Here is a 21316-nt window from a genome sequence, read left to right on the forward strand (position 1 = left end):
AATAAAGTTCATGTAATTATACAATAAAATAGTTTATTTTATAAGCTGCCATTAAAAAGAGTTATATCATTACAAATAAGTACTGTTTTGTAATTTTCGGGTTTCTATCGACGTTACAAAATACAATGTAGACGCGAGTTAAACCTCATAACATGCCTTGAATACATAAAATATAGAAATTATATCAGAGTGACTATATTTCAAATAAGAACTCACGAACATAACAAATTTATTTACTAGTGTGTGTATACTTTATTTAAGTACAAAATACTACCAATTTATGATAATGGAATACACCTTTCTTTCAAAGTGAACGACCGTAATTTTCTACTTACAACTATGTACTAATTAAGTACATAACATTGTAAAATACTATATTTCGTACACGAAGTTTTACAAGATAAATACAACTCTTACAAAATATTTCATTTCATTTTTTGTGTATGTTTCACTTTCGTTTAGAGTAGTTACTATAAAATAGAACCCGTAATTTTGATAATGGTTGCAACGTAGAGAGATATATTTTTTCTAATTTGGCAACTAAAATATTTGAAGGTGTAAATCGATTTATAATTGTATTACAATAAGATTTATATATCTTTTCCTTTATGTACACATATATCTTTACCAGTTCATAAAGAAATACGATTAAGCGAACATAAACGTGTTTCGCTGTGTAGGTAATAAGGCTTTATATGTTTCTTTTTAAAATAATAATACATACTAGCGAGACACGGTTGTATTTCCCTTGCACTTTAAAAATACTATGTAAATGGAATGCGATACGATATCACAATCCGGTTTTATAGTCATAGACGGAACAGTGAAGGCACAATTATGTAAAGAAAATATTTTACATGTATATAAATATGTTTCTTATCCTTTAAAATTCTTATATCTAAAATTTGTAAAGTACATTATACTTCAATATCTAGTGCTCAATTAGACAACAAATAACATTTATAAAAATGGAATTAAAATTCAAAAACTTCAACACTCTAAACATGCAGTGGAATAAACAGAATACATACACGAATAGACGTGTTTGAATGAATTATAATAGAATAGTTCTACTTTGCCATTTTGCAAAATATATTTGGAATGATCTGCACATAAGGCCACTCGAGTTTTTTATTCATGTATTTCATTAAGAATGAAATGTTCATATTAGCATTTCACCCTCTTAGATTGTCATTATTATATACACTTTCATTATTGAACAAAGACATCTACTTATAATGATAAATTAAGTTACTGAACTTCATTATCTGCATTATATACACGAAAAATTCATAAAAATTGATTAAAAGATGAATATGTTATGAAGTGATGAATAACTACAAATCATGTTTTAATTCAAACCTTACTTATTAATTGTAAAACATGTTACTGTTTCAATATTCATCACTATTAATTAATATTCATATCGCTATCTTCTTATTGATTCGAAATATATATGTATACTTTGTTCAAATAGTTCACATAAAAAGATTAAACAGAAATTCTTGCATTAAAAATGTTTTTTTTTCTAAATTAAACTAAAATATTAAGTGAACAATATATAACAAAGTATTAGTGTTCCTTAATTTTAATGATACTATTTATTTTTAATTTCATTTGCTTCGTTTTTTTAAGTTTTCGTAATAACACATATCTTTGTATGTTGTAAACAAATTCAATACCTTAATACTTTTTGCATCTAAGACTAATATTTGTCTATAAAAATATTAAAATAAAGAATACACATTGAGTAAGTACAGATTAAAAATGCTGATAACTTTGAACTTTAGAAAAAAATATGCTTATTCTTTTTTAGATCTACAGTAATAAAAAAATTTTATATATGGAGCATTATCAATACATTTACGAATATGATTGCTTTATAATTTTAATAGCAAATAAGACTGATGTAGTCTATTTTAAATAACAGTTCCAAAGTAATTTTCTTAAAAGGCACTAATTATAAATCTTCTGTAAAAATATAAACTTGAGAGAAATTATATATTCATTTCATTCTGTGTTATAATAAACTAAATTATTAAAATGATAGCCACGTGATTCTGTAATGGTCTTTCTGTTGAAACAAAACAAAGCTGCCTTTCTGTTTCAAATCCTTATTGTCATGTTATATCTTTTTACTTATTTCTAAAAATTTTCTCTTTATGGATGAATTTTCAATCGTATTCAATTGAGCATGCCATAGCACAAATTGAAATTTGCACTATATGCCATTTATAAATGTAGCACACCTTGATCATGACTGAAATGGTTTTGGTGATGGTGATGGTGATGATAATGATGATGCTGAGAAGTAGAAGTTGTTGCATCATCCTGTAGGGTTACTCCAGTTAAATCTACAATTTCGTCTGCATCCTCATCGCTTCCGGTTGCAGCACTTTGCGTAGACTGATGACTACCAGAAGACAACTGACTATTTCGTGAAAATGATCCACGTCTTGGAGCAGTTAATGCTGCTCTCTGATTTGCTGGTTTTACTGTGATTATTAGATTTGAGGAATTGGCGATCATCATATCTGTGACCTATCACAGTGAATATATTATTTACAATTACATATATCGATTGAACTCTGTTGAAAATAAAAAAATATAAGTAGATCAATAGTCACAATTACCTGATCAAGAGTTTTTCCAGCAACTTCTATACCATTCACTTCAAGTACTTCATCATTCACTGCTAGAAGACCAGTACTTTCAGCTAAACCACCTGGTACCAATCTACTAATAAATACACCTGGAACTTTTTCAATACCACCACCTGCAGAAGGTGGCAATATTCGAAAACTTTCTCCATCCTTAATATAAAATCCTAATGGCTTATCAGAACCGTGTTTTAACAAACGTACACGACGACATGTTTCTGGTAATATGTCTACATCGATTATTGCTGATACCTGCGATGATTAAAAATGGTTTACAACATAACTATATTTCATATTTAAATACAGTGGTACCTCGACTTACAAACTGCTGTATATATGAAATTTTCAACATACAAACTTTTCAGGTACTCCATTTTGACCTTTATACAAGAACATAATTTCAAGAAACAAATCATGACGCTTTTATAATCCCGAATTATAATACTATAGTAAACTGGGTTTCACAATATAAACTTCGGACTGGAATGAATTAAGTTCATAAGTCGAGGTATCACTGTATATGTAATTCAAAATTAAACAGATAAGACATACCTGCCTAAAATCATGTGGATTAGATATAGCCAATGACTTTGGTTTTCCAGGTGTACCACCAAGAATACTCGAAATAAGATTTTTTGGTTTCATTGTCCCATACCCATTTATGTCTTCAAATCCATCTCCTATCATATAAAATGATTGAATTATATATGTTAACGTGTAAACATCCTGACATCAGAAGATTATAAAGCAATACCGTAAAATGCAAAAACAAACAAATCTTAAGGAACTTATATAATAAATGAAATGACTTTTTTCTTTTAATGGTATTGTCCATTGTTCATACTTTGTTATTGAATATTTTGCACTGCAAAGTATATCTATTCCAATAATCATTTAAATAAATGAAAAAAAAAGATTGATTTTATATCTTGATAATTGAAAGTGGAATTTTAGATCCTAGTACTTGTTCCTGTATTCAATTAATAAAATCCTTTTGCATTAAATTATGTTATATCTTACCCTTCCTTTGTATCAAAATTCTGAGAAGTGGTTTTGCGGCAAGTAATGCTCTTGCTAAATTGTTGTCGTTATTAATAGGTAATAAATCACCATCAGTTGGATCTGTATACCAAATTAAAAAGCTCAAATCTGGACCTATATCGTGTCGTTCAGCTAATAATTTTCTAAAGTCTTCATAACTAATTGCTTCATTTCGGTTGATTGAAAATCGTATAATATCAGCATCAAACTAAAGAAAATATAATACCTAGTTATTTGCAGACAAATTTGGCAAGACAAAGAAGTGAGAACTATTTTGAGATATTGTTTTAAAATAATTTTATTTCATACTGAGTTAGAATACATAGATATCAAAGCGATTAGAAAGTAGCTTACTTTGCTTTTCACTGCGACAATACTGCTGTCAACTTGATGGTGAAGTTTGCTCTTAGACATGATTTTTAATTTGACACGATCCTCAACGTTTGAAGGAAACAGATTTGCAACTCGAACCGATGATCCGAAGTTGGCTTCCGAATTTATCAAGTAAATAGCACACTATTTTACTAATTTATCAAACTTTCCAACGAGATATCCAGTTTGTTTTCACAACTCCTTCCTTCACTAGCCTTCATTCATTTTGCCGTGGAAGTAGAATCGTAAAACAGATCGCATTCGAATTATAAATTCCTACAGCATGTTAGGTATTGTTGCGCCTACAGTTTCCTAGATGGTGCTCTGATTGAATTCAGGAATAATGCAGTATTCGATGTTAATGCAATTTGAAATTTAATTGGATATTGCATTGATATCATAAATCAACGAAGTTTATATTGTAAACAATTGTGTTAAATTATTTCTTTCTGATATGTTCTTAGACTGAATGATATTTTTAAAAGATGCGATTAACAACACATGCAACAATGCATAGCGAATGTATTTAACTGCAACTGAGACTATTTGAATGTTTTGTAAATATTTCAATATTACGAGTATAGTATTTTCTTACTATACTAGAAAAGTTATTGAACATAGACAGTATATATTTATAAAATAGTGACAGCATAAAATTTGAAATACCAACAAAATTATGAATGCAGTGATAAACTTTTTAATTTTAGGTCTTACATTTACAATGTGTACATTGATAAATACCCCTTAAAAGATTTAATTATTCCATATTTTGTACATTGGAATATTTGAATAATAATATGGAATTATTGATTGAGTAACAAATATGTGATCAAGATTGATAGTGAATGCATTCAAATCGCAAATACAGTTGATTATGATTTGAATGTTTTATGTATAGTATGGTTATGTACGACTGCAAATACTCCACCTGTGATATGATTGTGGTATAAAAAAATGTTTTTTTAAACTGTGATGGATTTGTAACGTTACAAAAAATTTTATTTTATTCGATTAAAATGATTTTGAACTAAATACACGTTAACGGTTTCTTTAAAACAAATCAAAAACGGTATTTGGTTACATTAATATTATGCAATTAAGTTTCATTAAAAATTACTAACAAGTGTTAATTTGTATAATTATGGAATTATGATCTCATAGTTTCAATTTTAACAGTTATTTATATGTTTTAATGCATCATTATTTTTTGCACATTTGAAATACTTTTCTACAAAAATTAATGTTAACTACTTCGAAAATATTTTTTCAGTTCTCCAGAAGTATTTGTAACAACAAAGAACTTAAAAATGACCTTGTACTGTGATGCATTAGCATGTACTGGTATGAATGTAAATGCAATTAAATGTAAATTAAAAAAAAATATTCTAAAAAAAATTGAAGATGATCTAGACATAGAAGAAAAAATATCTATTCTATTCTTAATGATAGATGATTATACCTGTGGTTTTAAAGATGTTTATTATTTATTGGAAAAATATAAGGAATATGAAACTTATATACTTAAGGCATTTATTGACAATCATGAAAATAATTGGGAGAATAAATTATTGGAAGCAATCTGCATTATACAAAATCGACAAGTAATAAGAAAACTGGGATTGTTATTCGATGAGTTAGAATTATTATATTTTCCAAAAATCAGGCTGTGTGCTCGACACATAAACCCTATTGCAAAATGCTTATATTTCTTATGTGAAAATTTAACACAAAATGATACAATGTTATTATTGCAATATGTGAAAAGTGATTTCAACGAATACGAAGAAAATTTAAAAGATACGGATTGCCTTGAATTACATATTTTATATTGGTTGCAAGAAAAACATATTTCATTTCATAAAGGTTTGGTTTTGCACACAAATATTCTTCATAGCTTACATTACAATATTTTATTTTCTATAATGCTTAATTATTTTAGGTAGGGTAAATCTAAAGAATTTACTTAGACATATGAAAACATTTGATGATATTGCGCTTATATACGAGGATTTTAAGAAAATGGAAGATCATCAGTCTGTGCTGGATGTTCAAAATATAAGCTCATACAGTACACCGCCTTTAAAGTTTTCTGTAACTGAAGGTACACAGTTACTTCCTGTTGGTGCAGAAAATGACATTAAAAGATTAAAGAAAGGTCTTTGCATAATTATAAGTCAAATGTCTTTTTTGGGTGAGAAGGTATTAATAATTATTTAAATTTACTGTTATTTAATAAACAATATATATGTTGTTAATAGTTTACAACAGATTGAGTATATCGAAGTGTTATATTAATATTTCAGTTTGAAACTCGATTTGGTACTGCAGCAGATTGTAGGAAACTATCAGAAACATTTAAAGGTTTTGGCTTTGCTGTCAGTATATTTAAAAATTTAAAGAAAGATGAAATATTAAAAACATTGGAAGACATTCCAGAAGCATTTGGGACTAATTACGACTGTTTATTTCTATGTATTTTAAGCCATGGATGTAAAGGTAAAAGTATTGAATTGGTTTCTTAAGTGAAAGTTTAAATCGAGGTATTGGAATAAATGAAACTTAAATAGAAATAAAAATAATACATGATATACTGATTCATATATAATAATATATTAATTTATGTTATAGGAGGTATTATTAGTTCAGACGAACAAGAAGTAAGTCTTGATGCAATTGAGCATAAAATTTGCTGTGAAAAGTTAATGAATGTTATTAAAATTGTAATTGTACAAGCTTGTCAAGGACAAGCAACAGGTAAAGCAAATATATAATCACATTGCATTAAAAATATTGAAATATTTTTCTTATATTTTATCGTAGGGCTCGCAGATGAAGCTTTAACTACAGATGGTCGGACAAATAATATTATTTCTAATATTTTCGCATACAGAAACTTTTGTATATTCATGTCAACAATGCAAGGGTTTGTGTCTGTACGTCATAAAGAAGAAGGTAATAATTTGTCTAATTAATTATTGTACATGTAAACTGTATAATTGAATCTTTTTTTTTATTATTGTGATTGTCATTTCCTTAGGATCGTGGTTTATACAAGAATTTTGTAATGTGCTACAAAATGAAGGATCCGAAATAACGTTTATGAAAGCTACCAATAAAATAATTCAGGGCGTCATGAAAAAACGAGGAAAGATATATGGAAGAAATGCTATTGCACAATTACCTGAGCTACGTACCTACAGGCTGGTTACAGATTTTCAGTTTCCGGAATATAGACCAGAAATAGCAAAATCTTGACATTGTGAATTTTGAAAACATTTTTTATATACTATGACAGTTGTTGACGATATTGATTACAAAGAGCTGCAGTTAGTTACATAGTGTAAAAAAATCAACGCTATTCCGTCCTAAAAGAATAATTTGTAAATTTGTAAATTGTATCATTTGTAAATTTATCCATGAAACATGTAAAATAAAAAATTACGTACATTTGATTTTTACTCCGTTGATTCTTTGTTATTAATATTCTATCCACGTCGTGTTTTTCAGAACATGTGTTTGTCATGACGCGAATAACAAAAAAGTAGATAAATTCGAAAATAGACATTAGACTAAATCCAGCAAATAATCCTAGAAGACCTCCAAATGTTGCTGAAACAATTTATTCGTGTCAATGGTTTTTCATTGCTGTGTAGTTTCTTAAATTCCTAATTGTATACAGTTGCAGTGCAACTTACCGAATATATGACGCCAGCTGTAGTGTACATCTTGTCGGAATTGAACAGAAACTAGATCGTCAAAAAATACGTGTATTACACTCTGATTTTTCCAGGTATTGTTTTCCCTGAAAGATAGATTCAATTTCAATGTCCGTATAATAAGAATCACTGCAACAACGTGTACAATAAGTTTCGTTTAACAGAAATGTTTCTTCATTTGGGGGAAATTATAATACATATAATTCTTCCCTACTCATATATGAGCCGTTTACTCTGAAAGTGGGACAAGTCCACTTTTTCTTGGGACGAGATATTTAAAGACTTGTGTTTCAATGAATTGAAGATGCAGGTAAGCCTTAACAACCAACTAACGATTTATAAGTTAATGCAAGAATTTTAATTCCTTCAGTTTATCACTGTCTACTTCATTTTTGCAATAGTCCTTTATATAAAATATGCAATAAATTACCCAAAACTAGTCGAGTATTTAAGGCCGACGTGGAAAATACGTTTGTTAAGAGTTCCTTCCGAGCTTTCCACAACATAACGATAAAAATCACAATCCGGTTTGCAATTGCAAGGTCTGTCCTTCACGTCAATTTGCATACTACGTAAAGTTTTAGGCGATAGGTCTCTTCCTGGCCAAGATGATGCGTACCAAGCTGAAAATTTTGATCTGTTATCAAACTATTCAATACGACTTCATGAAATTATGTTAAACCGTGCAACTAATCATAATTATGTTTAACACACGTTATAAATTAATTTTGCACTTACATTTGTATACTTCTAAACATTCGATGTCCCTCAAATCGCATACTCTGGTTTCTGAAACGCATGTTTTTACAAGAGAAAGCGAAAAATAAATAATTATTGTTTCTGAATAATTTCACGTGCTTTTTCTTCTATTTTATCCTTAGTCCGATACAATTTTTAAGTAAAACCGAGTTTCGTCTAATTTTCGCTTCTTTAAATTGATTCGTAAAAGTACGATTTCGCACAAATATTCGCAATTTGTGTATAATTAACCATCACCCCGTTGAGAAATGGTAAAACAATAATTGAACAACTAACCGTTCTGCGGATAATAATAGGGGATGCATCCGCATTTTGCTTTAATTACATTGGCGCGACACTCCACCAGGCAGTTCTGATAAGAGTACCTGGCAAAAAGTCCTTGGTTGTCCATCGTTGTTACTTTATCTCCCTCGTCAGCGAATATGCAGTCCCTTTTCGTATTCTCCAATTCTCGAACGTGTTCTGTCGAATACGTCTGTTTCGGATAAACGGTCAAAAACGAGTATTTCTCAATGATGACTAATTTAGTAGACGCATCAAAATCTGGGTAATCGTAGGAATAGTGTACCATCACCTGAAATAAACATTGCAAACTTTGCTTTAACAAAATTCAGTTGAATCTTCATTCGTGGAAAGGAGACGTTAAACGATGAAAAAAATCTGTGGAAACTGATTATAAAATAACGGTGACTATATCACCTTAATCCCTATAGATCCCAAGAAACTGGCATGATAATCATCGGGTTCGAAACTAATTAGGAGGCTGAGTCCATTTTGATACCCGCACGAAGTCACTTTCAGCGGTTTTCTGAGACGTAAACGAGAAAAGAAAAGGGTATTTTAAATCTATTGAACAGTGTTTTTCTAATTTTAGGTGTGACAAAATTATCATTCGCGAATGTTTACAAATTTAAGTCCTGTAGACTATTTTGTAAATGTCGAAACTGGAATAGAAGAATATTGATGACGATTGGCAAGTACAATATAGATTTGACGATCGATAGTAATCCTGAACATTAAACATCTGGTATTTAAAATTTATTTTGTAAACCAGTTTAATACGTTTTGTTTTCGAGGAATTGTTCCCGTGAGATGTAATTAAAACTGCAGCACAATCCGTCGCGGGAGTATCTCGGCGTGAACAGCTGGTTGCATTGGACGTCATAATTTTTTAATTTGCACGCTGTCAGTAAACTTTCGCAACTCTGTGTGACCTGAAACAGAGAATCTTGTCTTTAATTGCTCTTAAACGATTTTTCTTATCTGGTACGTTCACGTAACACTCGGACGATTGTCGACGAGAGTTTCTAGATTGAGAAACGCATGAATTTCCATTGGAGTTCTTGAAAACTGTTCCTTTTTTTTGTAGCAGAATCAAAACTTTAAACTAAAGTATGTTCTGTGAACTAGTGGCTGTCATCGGACAAAATAACAGCTTTACAACATCAATATTTCAATCGGACAGTGTGAATCTGAAGTGATTCGCAAGTTTGCTTAAATGTTTCGATGATAGCGATTCAAGTTTCAACCCTTTCAACTGAAATGACGAGTTTCATTCACGATTTCGCAAATTATTTTACAAATAGCTGTATCGTAATTAAAATAATTTTCTTATTTACAAAAATAAATTTAATTAAAGCTGTAATACTTCAATTTTCTTTAAAATACTCATGACAACAGAGTTGCAACAAAATTGAATAGCATAAACAGGAATGTCTGATTCGAAATAAATCGTTAGCCAAGAGGTTAACAGAGCCGACCATTAATAGTAATCGGAAGTTATATTTAATTGAGACGATTAGATTGTCGATAAGATCTTAGTAACTTGGTACGTACGGATTCGATGACCGTCGGAATTGACAAACCATTAGCGTCAAAGATGTATTGCAAACGTGACAGATTGTACCGAATATTCTGTTCGGTCTGACCGGGATACAACAACTCGTTCAACAGCTTCATATCCTGTACAACAAGTTCCTTGGATATGGATGGCGGGAGGTTTCTATAATAACGACAAGAATTCCTAATTATCAAAATTATAATCATACAAGAAAGGAACTGGAAGATACGACGAATGTTTTTATTCTCTAATATGGTAATGCTGATATAGAAGCAAAGAAAAAATTATTCATCCTCCTCTTTCTTATAAAGCCTGCTTAAAATAACATTCGATCGAATAAGGGATAATGTAATTCCATTAAATAAATTTAATACTGACAATTGGAAATTTAACGTTCGATACGAAATTCTGAAAAAATTGATTCGCGCGAAGTCCTTAAAAGTGCATCTGTTTACAACGACGCCATTTTTGACACCGGTAAAGTGTTCACCGAAAAGTTTGTTCCACTACACGAGAAAATGCAAAATGTTTTTGTAAATCCCTAGTACTTACAATTTGTCAACTAACTTTCGCGTTAATCTGAGGGACACGCGATTAATGTTGCACACGGTCACCGCTGGGAACGGATAATTCCATATCCCATAGTGAGTGGACTTGATGACCGAGGAAACGCGATGGTTGGCGTAATAATCGTAGGTGAACACTATTATCACAATTGCGGTGCACAGGGATACGAATGCCATTATTGCCCAAACGATCCTGCGGAAATGAATGCGAAATTAGCGATTATATCGGGCGCGGTTTAATTGAAACGGGAGCAACAATTCGCGGGACACTCGAATCGAACGGTTTTAATCAGTTCACTTGCGACGCACAGTACTTAGAAAGGTTGAATGGGGTTCGTTTAGGTTTTGGATGGACAGGATTCAGTCTAAACAGTGTCGTTTGATACTCGCGTAGGAGAATTGATTTTGTTGCGAACATAATTCGAAGTTCGTTCATTATCAATATCACGTTTCATTTACTTCTCATTTCTGTCTATTGATTCTGTAATCCTGTAATTCAATAGTAAAATTATTAGAATATATTGAATACTTTACCTGTCTTTCATGGCGCGATGAGACTCGCCAATGTATTTGTAGCCATGGAGTCCAGTGTCGCGACAAAATTCCATAGATTGTTTCTTAATAATGCTTAAACAAGTTTGTAGAGTTTTTCGTAAATTTTTGTGCAATTTCTTTCTGTTCGTCATGTCCCGTGAATTTATCGGAAGTATTGGATAGACAAATTTTCGAGACGAATTCACCCTTTCCGGCTATCGCTTATTAAAAGCACAAAGTTCGAGGCGATTCTAGAGAATAGTTAATTGTGTAACTGCGATGTATGAGCTGCGAAGTACACACTCGTCAAAATGCGACTGTCGAGGGAAATGTGCACAGCACACGAGCTTTGATGCGTTTTGTTTAAGAATATGACGCGCAAGCCGGCCGACATCCCATAAAGAATTCATTTGACCTTCCACCGATTATCCTGTGATAGCTTCATACGTTTAATACACGCCTACCGAGCTGTTAATATTAACAACACACGGCAGTAAATAGTTAATGAGCCAGGTTTCTATCGTACATACGGCAACCGAGAAAACTATCGAATTATCGAAGAATTCGCCGATGAAAAAATTCTTGTGAAAATATTTGAATCTTGATTTAACATCATTCTTCATTTTTCTTTAATTCAAGCTGTTGCAAACTAATTTTTTCTTCGATCGAAAAGGAACATTAAAAGAAAAAAAAAATGAAGCAAACGCGAACAATTTTTAAAAAAGTTTGAAAATTTGAATTGAATTAACGAAATATTTTCCGAGCTGAATAAATAAATAATCTTCACATTTAATATCGGATTACAATCGATTCCTTATTGCTAACGGCGCATCTGTTGTTACTAATTCAGCACGTTTCAGCACGATTTTCCCTACCGATAAACAGGGAAACGTCCTACGGAATGCCAAGTTCGATATAAACAAATAAAAAGGTAACGGAAAAATGAAATTCGGTGTACCAATACTAAAAAGTTATAACATCGAATTCTAAAAATAAATTTCACTTGAATACCGCAACGAATACACGAAGAAACCGAAAAAATCTATTGCTACAATTTTTAGGATTACATACTAACCCCTTACGGACGAAAATGTTTTAAACTTTAGCAAAGTTTATTGATAACAAAGCTGAGTTATGGAGTCTTACACTAGCAAAAAGAACACTACATCAATCTCTCGTTAGTCGAATAATTTAATTATTCATTCGCAGCTTTCGAATTTAGATATTAAAGCTCGAAGTCTCCATTACGGCGGTATTCGACCGTAAAGGGTTAATCATGTTAAACGCTCGATAGTCACAGCGCTAATTTCTTAGAAGACTCACGACATGTTCGCAAATTCGCTTCTTCGAAATCAATCATCGGAAAACTCACTACGGATTCTCCCAGTTACATAGTTCGTACGATCGACGTTTCGCTGCGTTCCCCAGGCAGTTTCGCGAGCGTAGCGCGCTGGTAAAGTGGGTAACCCTTTTCCTTTTTGAAAACCTTGCGACGGCGCGGCGGCGGGGGCGTTCGGTTGGGATCGAGGCACTTCTTTGAAAAGCGGTACCGACCTCGACAAGGTCGGTGCATTAGGCACCCTTAATCGAACCGCGCCGCGGCGGGCGGTGGGTAGCCAGGGTAATGACGTGTGCTCGAGCACACGGCTCCGCCCGGTGTTTAGCACTTTATCTATCTCCTCCAAAGTTATTAATGACACTCGCTGAGTCAGATGCCGCGGCGAAGTGCGGCATCTTCAGAGTTTAATATCCGAAAGAATCGAGTCACTCGGCCGACTACTCGCGGACTCCTTCTACTCCTGGCTTCAAGTGTAGTACACTAGTGGGCCGGGGCATTTCGCTTCCAATATCCTTCACCCTGGTCGGAATCGAGTGTCCCTGGGCGGCAAACGAGTAGCATCGACGCCTTCATTTCGCGCGAAGTGGCTCGAATATAAAAAAAAGAAGAAGAAGAAGAGGAAGACGAAGCAGAAGAAGCAGAAACAGAAGCAGAAGAAAGGGTAGAGAAGGGAAAGGACGAGGCTCGCGACCCCTAGCCGGGAAAACGCTTTATCGATTTCAGTCCTAGCGTTTCGCTCCCGAATCGATCTCCGTTTCACGGATTTCACGCGATTGTAACGGACTGTCGCGTTCACGATGTTTGAGTAGATAAGGTGTCCTCTGTGACTGTAAAGGTGTTACTCGACCATCGAATGAAATCGTTCAATTCGTGCTGGTTGCATTGATGTTGGTCTAACGGATGGATCGGTGAATTTGATCTTGTGTTAGCGTTTTATTTAATTTTGCACTGTTATTATTACTGATTATGTAATATTTACTATTTTCCGTGTTTATATATTATAGGAAAGATTGTGTAAGAAAATGAAAAATTATTGCAAGTAAGTTTTTCAGGGATGAGAAAGTTTCACGATGGAGTCGGGAAGGCAAAGTGTTGCTGCGACTTTCAAACGGTTGACTCGTGAAAACAGGTAACCGTTTTCTTTTATCTCCGTAAAGAAATCGGGAATTTAGTAACCGGTTACGTAGCCCGTGATATGATATACGCGCGCCCCGTATATTGATATAATCCAATATTAGGGCGATTTCGCGGCGCCCCTAGCTGAACGACACGGAGAACTTTCGTTCCACGGAGGGCAAATGTTTTAAATCGACGGGGCAAAGAACGGAGGGAAGAAAGCTGGTATTTGCCACCACCCTCCGACCATTTCTCGCCGTTTAAATGCTTTGACGGCTGGGAACGGGAGGAACTTAACCGAGAGCAATTTTAAAAGTATCGCGCCGCTTGTACGCCACACCTCGAGATAAACGGAAATGTTAATTTCATCGTACGAAATTTGAATTTCCACCGGCGAACCCCTTAGCTCTTTAGCGTTACTTATCATTCTCTCGTGATAAGAGCTAATATGACGGATATTGTGTTTACACAACTGTGCGTTAACCCTTTGCACCTGAAAGTACATTTGTTACATATATTCATTATTTTCCAATGAAACGTTGATTAAACTATTGATTCTATTAAATAGATATCATACACGAATCGACGAATAGAATTATTATATTTTAATACTTTACGTTTAACTACATTAATATCAAATACGATATTGAATATTGAACATTCTGATTTTGCTATGTTAAAACGAACGGCGACCGTGAGTCGTTTCTAGAGTGAAAAAGGTTGAACAATATTAAATCATGGAATAAAATGGAAACATGCAAGTTGAAACGAACGATTGCAGTCGATTCCACGTCGGTCGTCGTAAATTCTCTCGTATCATCGTAAATTTTAATCCTCGCGAGTAACACGAAGACGACTTTATTTTATACAAAAGTCCGTGATCCATTGGCCGGTGACAATTGATTCGCGAACAATCGGCGGACAGATGAGCCGCGATAAAAGTAAAATAAATTCGCCGGTGACGGTATTTAGAGCGACACGTTTGGGGTGTCGTTGATTTCGAGGTGTGTACGTGCAGCACGGTAATTTTAATTATGAGATAGTTCATGCCCCGACGTCGGTTCCGCGCGGAGAAAATTACTGCGCGAGGAAGGGCTGAAACCCGGTGGTCGGGGTAACAATGTATTATGCGTTTCCCCTTCGACCCCTCGCGTTAACCGCAAACCCCTTCTATTCACCCCCAACAATTCGTTAACTGCTATCGAATTGACTTCAGCCGGCGCAAGTTGAAAGTGCAATCCCGTTACCTCTTGCTGTTGCCATACCACCCATCCACCGTTGAAAGTTTACTGTCTCCTCTTCGAAAATCCGAGTAATCGTGTTTTGTTCGCGCGGTGAATTCTCGGGACACCGGTTTCACCTGAGAATGTGCGCGTCGATCCTTACTTCGACTCGAGAAATTGTGAATGATTTCTTAATGCTAAATATCATCTCGATCCAAGTACCGATAAACACCAGATATGATTTTTCATCAGTTTAAAAATGAACAAGCAAAGTATGATGTGATTTTCCAATGAAGAATGATTTATTAATTTAAAAAGAAAAAATTATGACAGATATATTGGTAAAAATACAATTTCAATGGTAAATACTCAGTAGATAGGTACTCGAGATAAAGGATTCACGATTATTCACTTAACGAGGTAGGAGAAGCTAAGAATTCAATTTATTCGGAAAAGTGGGAAATTCGTTGTTCGTTGTTGCTTAGTTAAAATTGAATTTCAATTGTCCGTTCGACGGCACCCTTGACAAACTTCCATCGACGTAAGTAAAATCGAAGTGTCCCCAGGACGTATGCCCGGAAATAGCAATAAAGTTAACCATGTGGGAGGGTTTTGAAGGGTGAATTGTTTAAAACTACCCTGTCGCGTGTGAGCCCTCGTTGTCGGGAATGAAAAGAGGTTATAGATATGAAGAGTTCCAGGGGATTTGTAGCCATCTATACGGCGTCTGTATTATAGGGACGATTGGAGGGGGAGCGACGTATTTCGCGGAACATTGAGCCCCATGGACTTTAAAACACACCCGAAACCGAATCTGTCCTCGTGTATGCCCCGAAAATTCCCTCCACCCCGATGCGTCGATCCGTCCGTCGTTTCCCAATCGTTTAATGTTACCCTTCGCCGTTGCAATCCCGGCACGACGTTTTTCTTCAACAAACGAAAAATATTTTGTAGAGCACCTATGTTCAAAATCGAACGATATTTTGCAAAAGAATTTACGTGTTGATAAGTGTTCCCATTTATGTGATTGTACAAATATTAATCGTGCAAGATTGTGAAGGTTTCTGTTTATAAACGAATGTTTCTTCGATTATTTTTCGGATATTGATCACTAGAGTGTTGATCATTAAAGCATTCACTATTGGAACATTTATCACTACAGCACGGATTACTATAGCATTGATTATTACACCTTTGATCACCAGAACAATACATCAAGGAAATTTACAAACAATATATCAATTAATCTATATGATTAGCACTACCGCTGAAGCCTATTTAATGAATATTCAACATTTCAAGTCAACACGTACAATTACGTTATAATAAAAACATAAACTGTGAACGTTAGCAATGAAATATCTTTAAAAGGTAGCGTACTTTTCTTATTTGTAAATTCAAAATCATTACGAAAGATTCGTCTCTTAATGCTCAAGCGAAACCCCGTCAATGGTGCGAATCTGTTGAAGGCTCCGCGAGCGTCGATAACGCTAATGAAAGTTAAAGCAGCATAAAAACGCCTCTGAATATTTTTGATTTGCCGCGCCAATTAAGATAGGAGGTCTTATCTGTCGCTGTGAGCGCGGCCCGCGCGCACGAGGATGCGTGAAAGAAGGGAAGCACATAGAGAGATAGAGACAGAGAGAGAGAGAGGAGGGTGGTACATAGGACGCACATAGGGGTTTGCACGCCGGGAGAACTTTATGGGGGCCCCAAGTATATTTCCTGATTGAGCGGACTAATCCACGCAAAGGAGGTTTTATCGTCGAGGTATACGTAATCGAAGGGGTCTCGTCTGCGCGGATGTCGTACGGAGGAGGATCCTGAATCGAGATAGTTCAGTCGAAAACTCGCTCGGTTAGGAGCCTCCGCTGTTTCCCAGCTACCTGCGTCAAGCACACCTTAAGTTTGCCCCTTGATCCTGATAAACGATTCAATAATTTCTCGAAATCGAATATTCTGTTAGACGGAGAAGTGATACTCGACTTCGCGAGTATCAATTTTCAGTAGTATTTCATTTTTCAATTATTCCTCATATCTTAACTCAAATGAAAAAAATTATTTTCCCACTGAAAGTGTATCGTTTAGAGAACAATAATATATCAAACTTACCATGTCACTAAAATGATCATACTCAAAAGATAAGGAATACATTATCCAAGTGCTCGAGAACATTGGAATTAAACTTCAGAAATGTCTGATAATGCTCGCGATGAAATCAAATAACGAAATGTCTACTCGTCTAACGCAGGCCAAATGCACCTACAATATATTCTAACGAACAACTAAAGCAAAACGAGGAATTACATGTTTACCTGGAAGAAACAAGTGTCATTTTAATTTTAAAATGACGTGTATATTCGTCGAACGCTGTTAACCGGTTAAAAAAGGAAAACACGAAGGAACCCCTAAACCAACGAACCCAAGACAATGAAGCAGCAGCTACAATACCGAACAACAATCAACAATTCTTCTAGCACACCAAGAACCGAACAAAGCGTTACCATTCGCTAAACAAACTCGACCAAATTCTCCCAAGCTACTTCCCCGCAAATCGTCTAACACATCATTGCACCCGGACAGCCTCGAGCCGACCGAACTCCCCGTACAAATGACGCCGCACGCAGGATTCCTTCCCGAGCTGAAGTATGATCGCGCGCGCGGTACGATTCCCCCGCAATTTACGATTACGCCGGTACCGTCTGATCGTTTTTCGGGCGCAGATTCTCTCCGAAGGATCGGCCCATAGGTAGAAGACGATTTGTCTGCGGCGATGTTTACGATAAGCATAAACCCGCGAGGAGAGAGGAGCCTAGCCCGGCCCAGCTGTATCCCGCCAGTCTTAGTCCTGCGGCGGAATCCTGTCGTTCCCGACCCCCCTCCTCTGACCCTCGTCGAATCCCAGTCCCAGGGTCTTCCCAGAAACTGGAGGAACTCGAGACATGGCCTGGGCGGGTCTACCCGCGCGGTCTTTTAATCGTAACTCGCGGCCTGATAGTAAACGGGCGAGGTCTACGCGGGACGAGAGCTAGAGGTCTATTTTTATTGTTCCCGCGATAGTACAGTTGCGCGTCCCGTATTTACGGGCGGGGGATAAGGGGGGGGGGGGCAGCAGCCGAAGTAGAAGAAGAAGGATTCCCGGGGAAGGGGGTCCGGTATAAACCCCCTAACGGATTCCCCCAGTTCTTCCTCGTTATTGTCCATTCCGATGGTAACGGAGGCCTCTTCGATCAGGGAACCGCTCGTCAGTCCATCGACGTGTCCCCGGTATCTAGATTATCCGATATGATAATTCTCCATCGGCACGCATTCCGTCGTTGACGTAGAGACCCGTGCTCGGTGGGACTGCTAGTTGAGATTAAGGGTATAAGGGTTGCCGGTCAATGTAACCTCCTTTGGGTCGAAGTCGGAACGCGACACAGTTTCAGCGGTTAGGGTGATGTACGGTTTTCTAGGTTATTCGAAGGTTATTTTGAAAGACTGTTCCTTGTGTTCTCTGTTTGTGCTTTTTGTTTCTCGTCTGGACGTCGGAAGCGTAACTTGAAGATACTTTCTTTTTGGATTCGTTGGGAAGAAAATGAAATGCGCTTATTGGTATGAGAATTTTGAATGTTTTGTATAATATTATTGTTTCACTGGGAAGTACTGGCGATTATAATAGTTTCTACGACGTACTATTATGTAGTTACTCTCGTTGTTGAACATTTTTATTTGATATCAGTTATACATTGGTATACTCGGTCAACGCGTGAAATCTTTGGACTGTTCCCATGCGAATAAATCAACGCTAGTTTGTTGTTACCATCTAAAGTGCTAATTTTTCGCACGCAGAAGCTTTTCATTAGAAATATTTAACCTTTTCCAATACGGTACAGACGACATTCTTTGAAACTGATGAGGAAACATACATAAAGTAAGAAACAAAGCTATTTCAATATAAGACCTTACAATTTCTCGAAATCAAACGATGCCTTAGAGTCGTCTCTCAAAATAGACTATACCTGACCCTCGATTTACGAGGACCTTTTTCACGCGAGCCTCTTTTTTATGCGATAAGTTGGAACACTATGCGATAGTTTTACGCGCGATCTAAATTTAGTAACAGCGAATAAAATATACTTTTATTTTCTAACATGTCATTATCATTAGTTCTTTTGTTAAGTTATGTGAAATAAATATGTATTTCTAAAACTTATACCAGCTTTTCTCTTCAATATTTTGTTTTCTCTTGTACCGACAGGTTCTATTTACGCAATTTTCGTTCGCGTAAATCGAAGGTCAGGTGTATACCAAAGACACGACGACCGACAAGGTTAGAAACAAGTATACAGGCAACAAGTATTCCACGAAACACCCCGCGTTCACGAGGTACCAAGTGTCCGGCCGATTTTAATCCCACTTCGCTCCCCGATCAGCCGGCCGCGGTGAGTAGATTACACGGGGCGCGCGTCTTTCACAATAAAAGCAGCGAAAGGGTCACGGATGGGTAAGCGGGTGGTCAGCCTGGCCGCTGGTTAATGTGTGGACACTTCGTGTTCGCGGCCGTATCAGGGCAAAGAATGAATATTCAACAGTAAACACCGGTACCGCTTGCAAAGGGTTCGCGCGAGGGTGCAAGCCGAGATAGAGAATGGGGAGCAAGGTGGTTCCTCCCGCGCGTCCCTCTGGTCCTGGCCGTGTCGGAGAGAGGGGATGGTGATTCCCGTGACTTGTGCAGATATAAACGTGGCCTCCGGCTGAGAGGGACATTGTTTACGATATTACATCTGTAATGCTGGCCAAGTGACCAACGTCCGGCGGACGTTGGTTTCGTAATCTCGCCCGCGCCAGGACTTTCGTTCCTGGCCAGATACAGCACGTCGGCCGACCGCCGGACACGTAATGGCGGCGATGACCGCGTTAAGGTTTTACAGGTCGGTTTAACGCGTTTCTCAAGTGTGCTGCAGTGTGCACTACCCCCGCGCGCGCGCGTGCAGCAACGGCGAGTTACGCTGTTGCTCGTAAACGTACGTGGCTGGAATTCGGCTCGCCCTCGGGAGCTAACTCGCGTCAGTGGTTTCCGGGCGACGTTTATTCTCATTCCCGTGAAACTGCACCGGTGGAATTTTCCTACGAGAATGGGACGTTTCGTGTAGCGTCGGTTTTTCTTTTTCAGATTTCAAGAGTTGCTACGTGGGATTCAGTGTTTTCAGCTTGCACGATTACTTTTTTCTGGGTAGAAGGGTGCTTCGGGATTTTGTCGGTGATTGAGTGGTTAACCCCTTGCCATTGAATACCGAGTCAGACTCGCGAGGAAGTTCTTAACAAGATAGCTGTTGCGAGGTCTTTGAACTGTGCGTACCTAAAATGTGTCGCGAAAAGTAAGTTACGGCTGTTTTTGACGAGTATACTCGTCATAACACAAAACCTTGCTATTTCTTCGTGACGAGTATGCTTGCGAAAAACAGCTAACTGGTTAAATGGAGGTTAGATAAATTAAATGTCAATTATTTAGAGTTGAAATTAAATACTATTACTATTAATACAATTGTTATGCTTTAAAGTGAACGTGGATATAAATGAATCTTTGCGTTTGGATAAATTGTTGATGACAGAGTCATCTCAACGAGTGTAGTTACAGAAGAAGTCTTAGTTATTGAGTTATTGACAATCTTTATCAGGTTTGAGCTGAAAGCTGGATATGTTTACTGGATTTCCGAATATTACACCAAGTATAGTAGTTAACTTTATATACGATTGAAGATGTTCACGAAGAAAAGTGTGTCACTCATTACGGTACACTCTGGATGCAGAGAAATGAATAACAATCCCTGGTAATCGGAATTCCGTCTCTTCCTGTAACCCGCAATTTACTGTTAATTAATACAGCGATCTCACCGATACGAACTGTCTGCCGCAGAAGTCGCTGGCCGAAGGACAAACATCGCCGTAGCAGGGGAGGACGGTGTTTTGATTCTGGCTGTTATAGGGAAGACATATATCACTAGTCCACCCCATTGCTATAGATGCCAGTAGTTAGGGCGGCGATGCTGGGGGAGGGTGGGGGGAGGACGGTTGGACATGCGGCGATTTATTGCCCCGTTCGATATATATGATTATTTAAATCTTTTTCAGCTGCTGTGGTCATTCGACACTGCCCTCCTTCCTGGT

At 36.3% G+C, this 21316-nt stretch overlaps 3 protein-coding genes across 5 annotated transcripts; 1 reads left to right on the forward strand and 2 right to left on the reverse strand.

Moving 5' to 3' along the window:
• Positions 1-16: 16 nt before the first annotated feature.
• par-6 (partitioning defective protein 6) lies at positions 17-4374 on the reverse strand. The gene is made up of 5 exons (XM_031982864.2): positions 4056-4374; positions 3681-3909; positions 3213-3340; positions 2634-2912; positions 17-2541 (listed from the first exon to the last, which is right to left on the reverse strand). The coding sequence occupies exons 1-5, from the start codon at positions 4113-4115 to the stop codon at positions 2233-2235; spliced, it is 1005 nt and encodes a 334-aa protein (XP_031838724.1). The 5' UTR covers positions 4116-4374; the 3' UTR covers positions 17-2232.
• On the forward strand, positions 4372-7531 carry Dredd (Caspase-8 Dredd). Its single transcript, XM_031982863.2, has 7 exons — positions 4372-5142; positions 5344-5936; positions 6013-6272; positions 6377-6569; positions 6702-6827; positions 6894-7025; positions 7111-7531. The coding sequence occupies exons 2-7, from the start codon at positions 5381-5383 to the stop codon at positions 7326-7328; spliced, it is 1485 nt and encodes a 494-aa protein (XP_031838723.2). The 5' UTR covers positions 4372-5142; positions 5344-5380; the 3' UTR covers positions 7329-7531.
• Positions 7308-11788, reverse strand: LOC116429671 (sodium channel protein Nach). Of its 3 annotated transcripts, none has more exons than XM_076371199.1 (11): positions 11489-11788; positions 10941-11147; positions 10385-10550; positions 9611-9762; positions 9248-9356; positions 8825-9023; positions 8528-8578; positions 8220-8412; positions 7769-7875; positions 7520-7682; positions 7308-7438 (listed from the first exon to the last, which is right to left on the reverse strand). In XM_076371199.1, the coding sequence occupies exons 1-11, from the start codon at positions 11638-11640 to the stop codon at positions 7429-7431; spliced, it is 1509 nt and encodes a 502-aa protein (XP_076227314.1). In that variant the 5' UTR covers positions 11641-11788; the 3' UTR covers positions 7308-7428. The 3 variants fall into 3 exon arrangements, with proteins under 3 accessions (XP_076227314.1, XP_031838725.2, XP_076227315.1); XM_031982865.2 differs by having other exon boundaries at positions 8825-9122; XM_076371200.1 differs by lacking the exon at positions 10941-11147 and having other exon boundaries at positions 8825-9122.
• Positions 11789-21316: the final 9528 nt, after the last annotated feature.

The sequence above is a fragment of the Nomia melanderi genome, chromosome 10 (assembly GCF_051020985.1).
Source record: "Nomia melanderi isolate GNS246 chromosome 10, iyNomMela1, whole genome shotgun sequence".
Lineage (NCBI taxonomy): Eukaryota > Metazoa > Arthropoda > Insecta > Hymenoptera > Halictidae > Nomia > Nomia melanderi.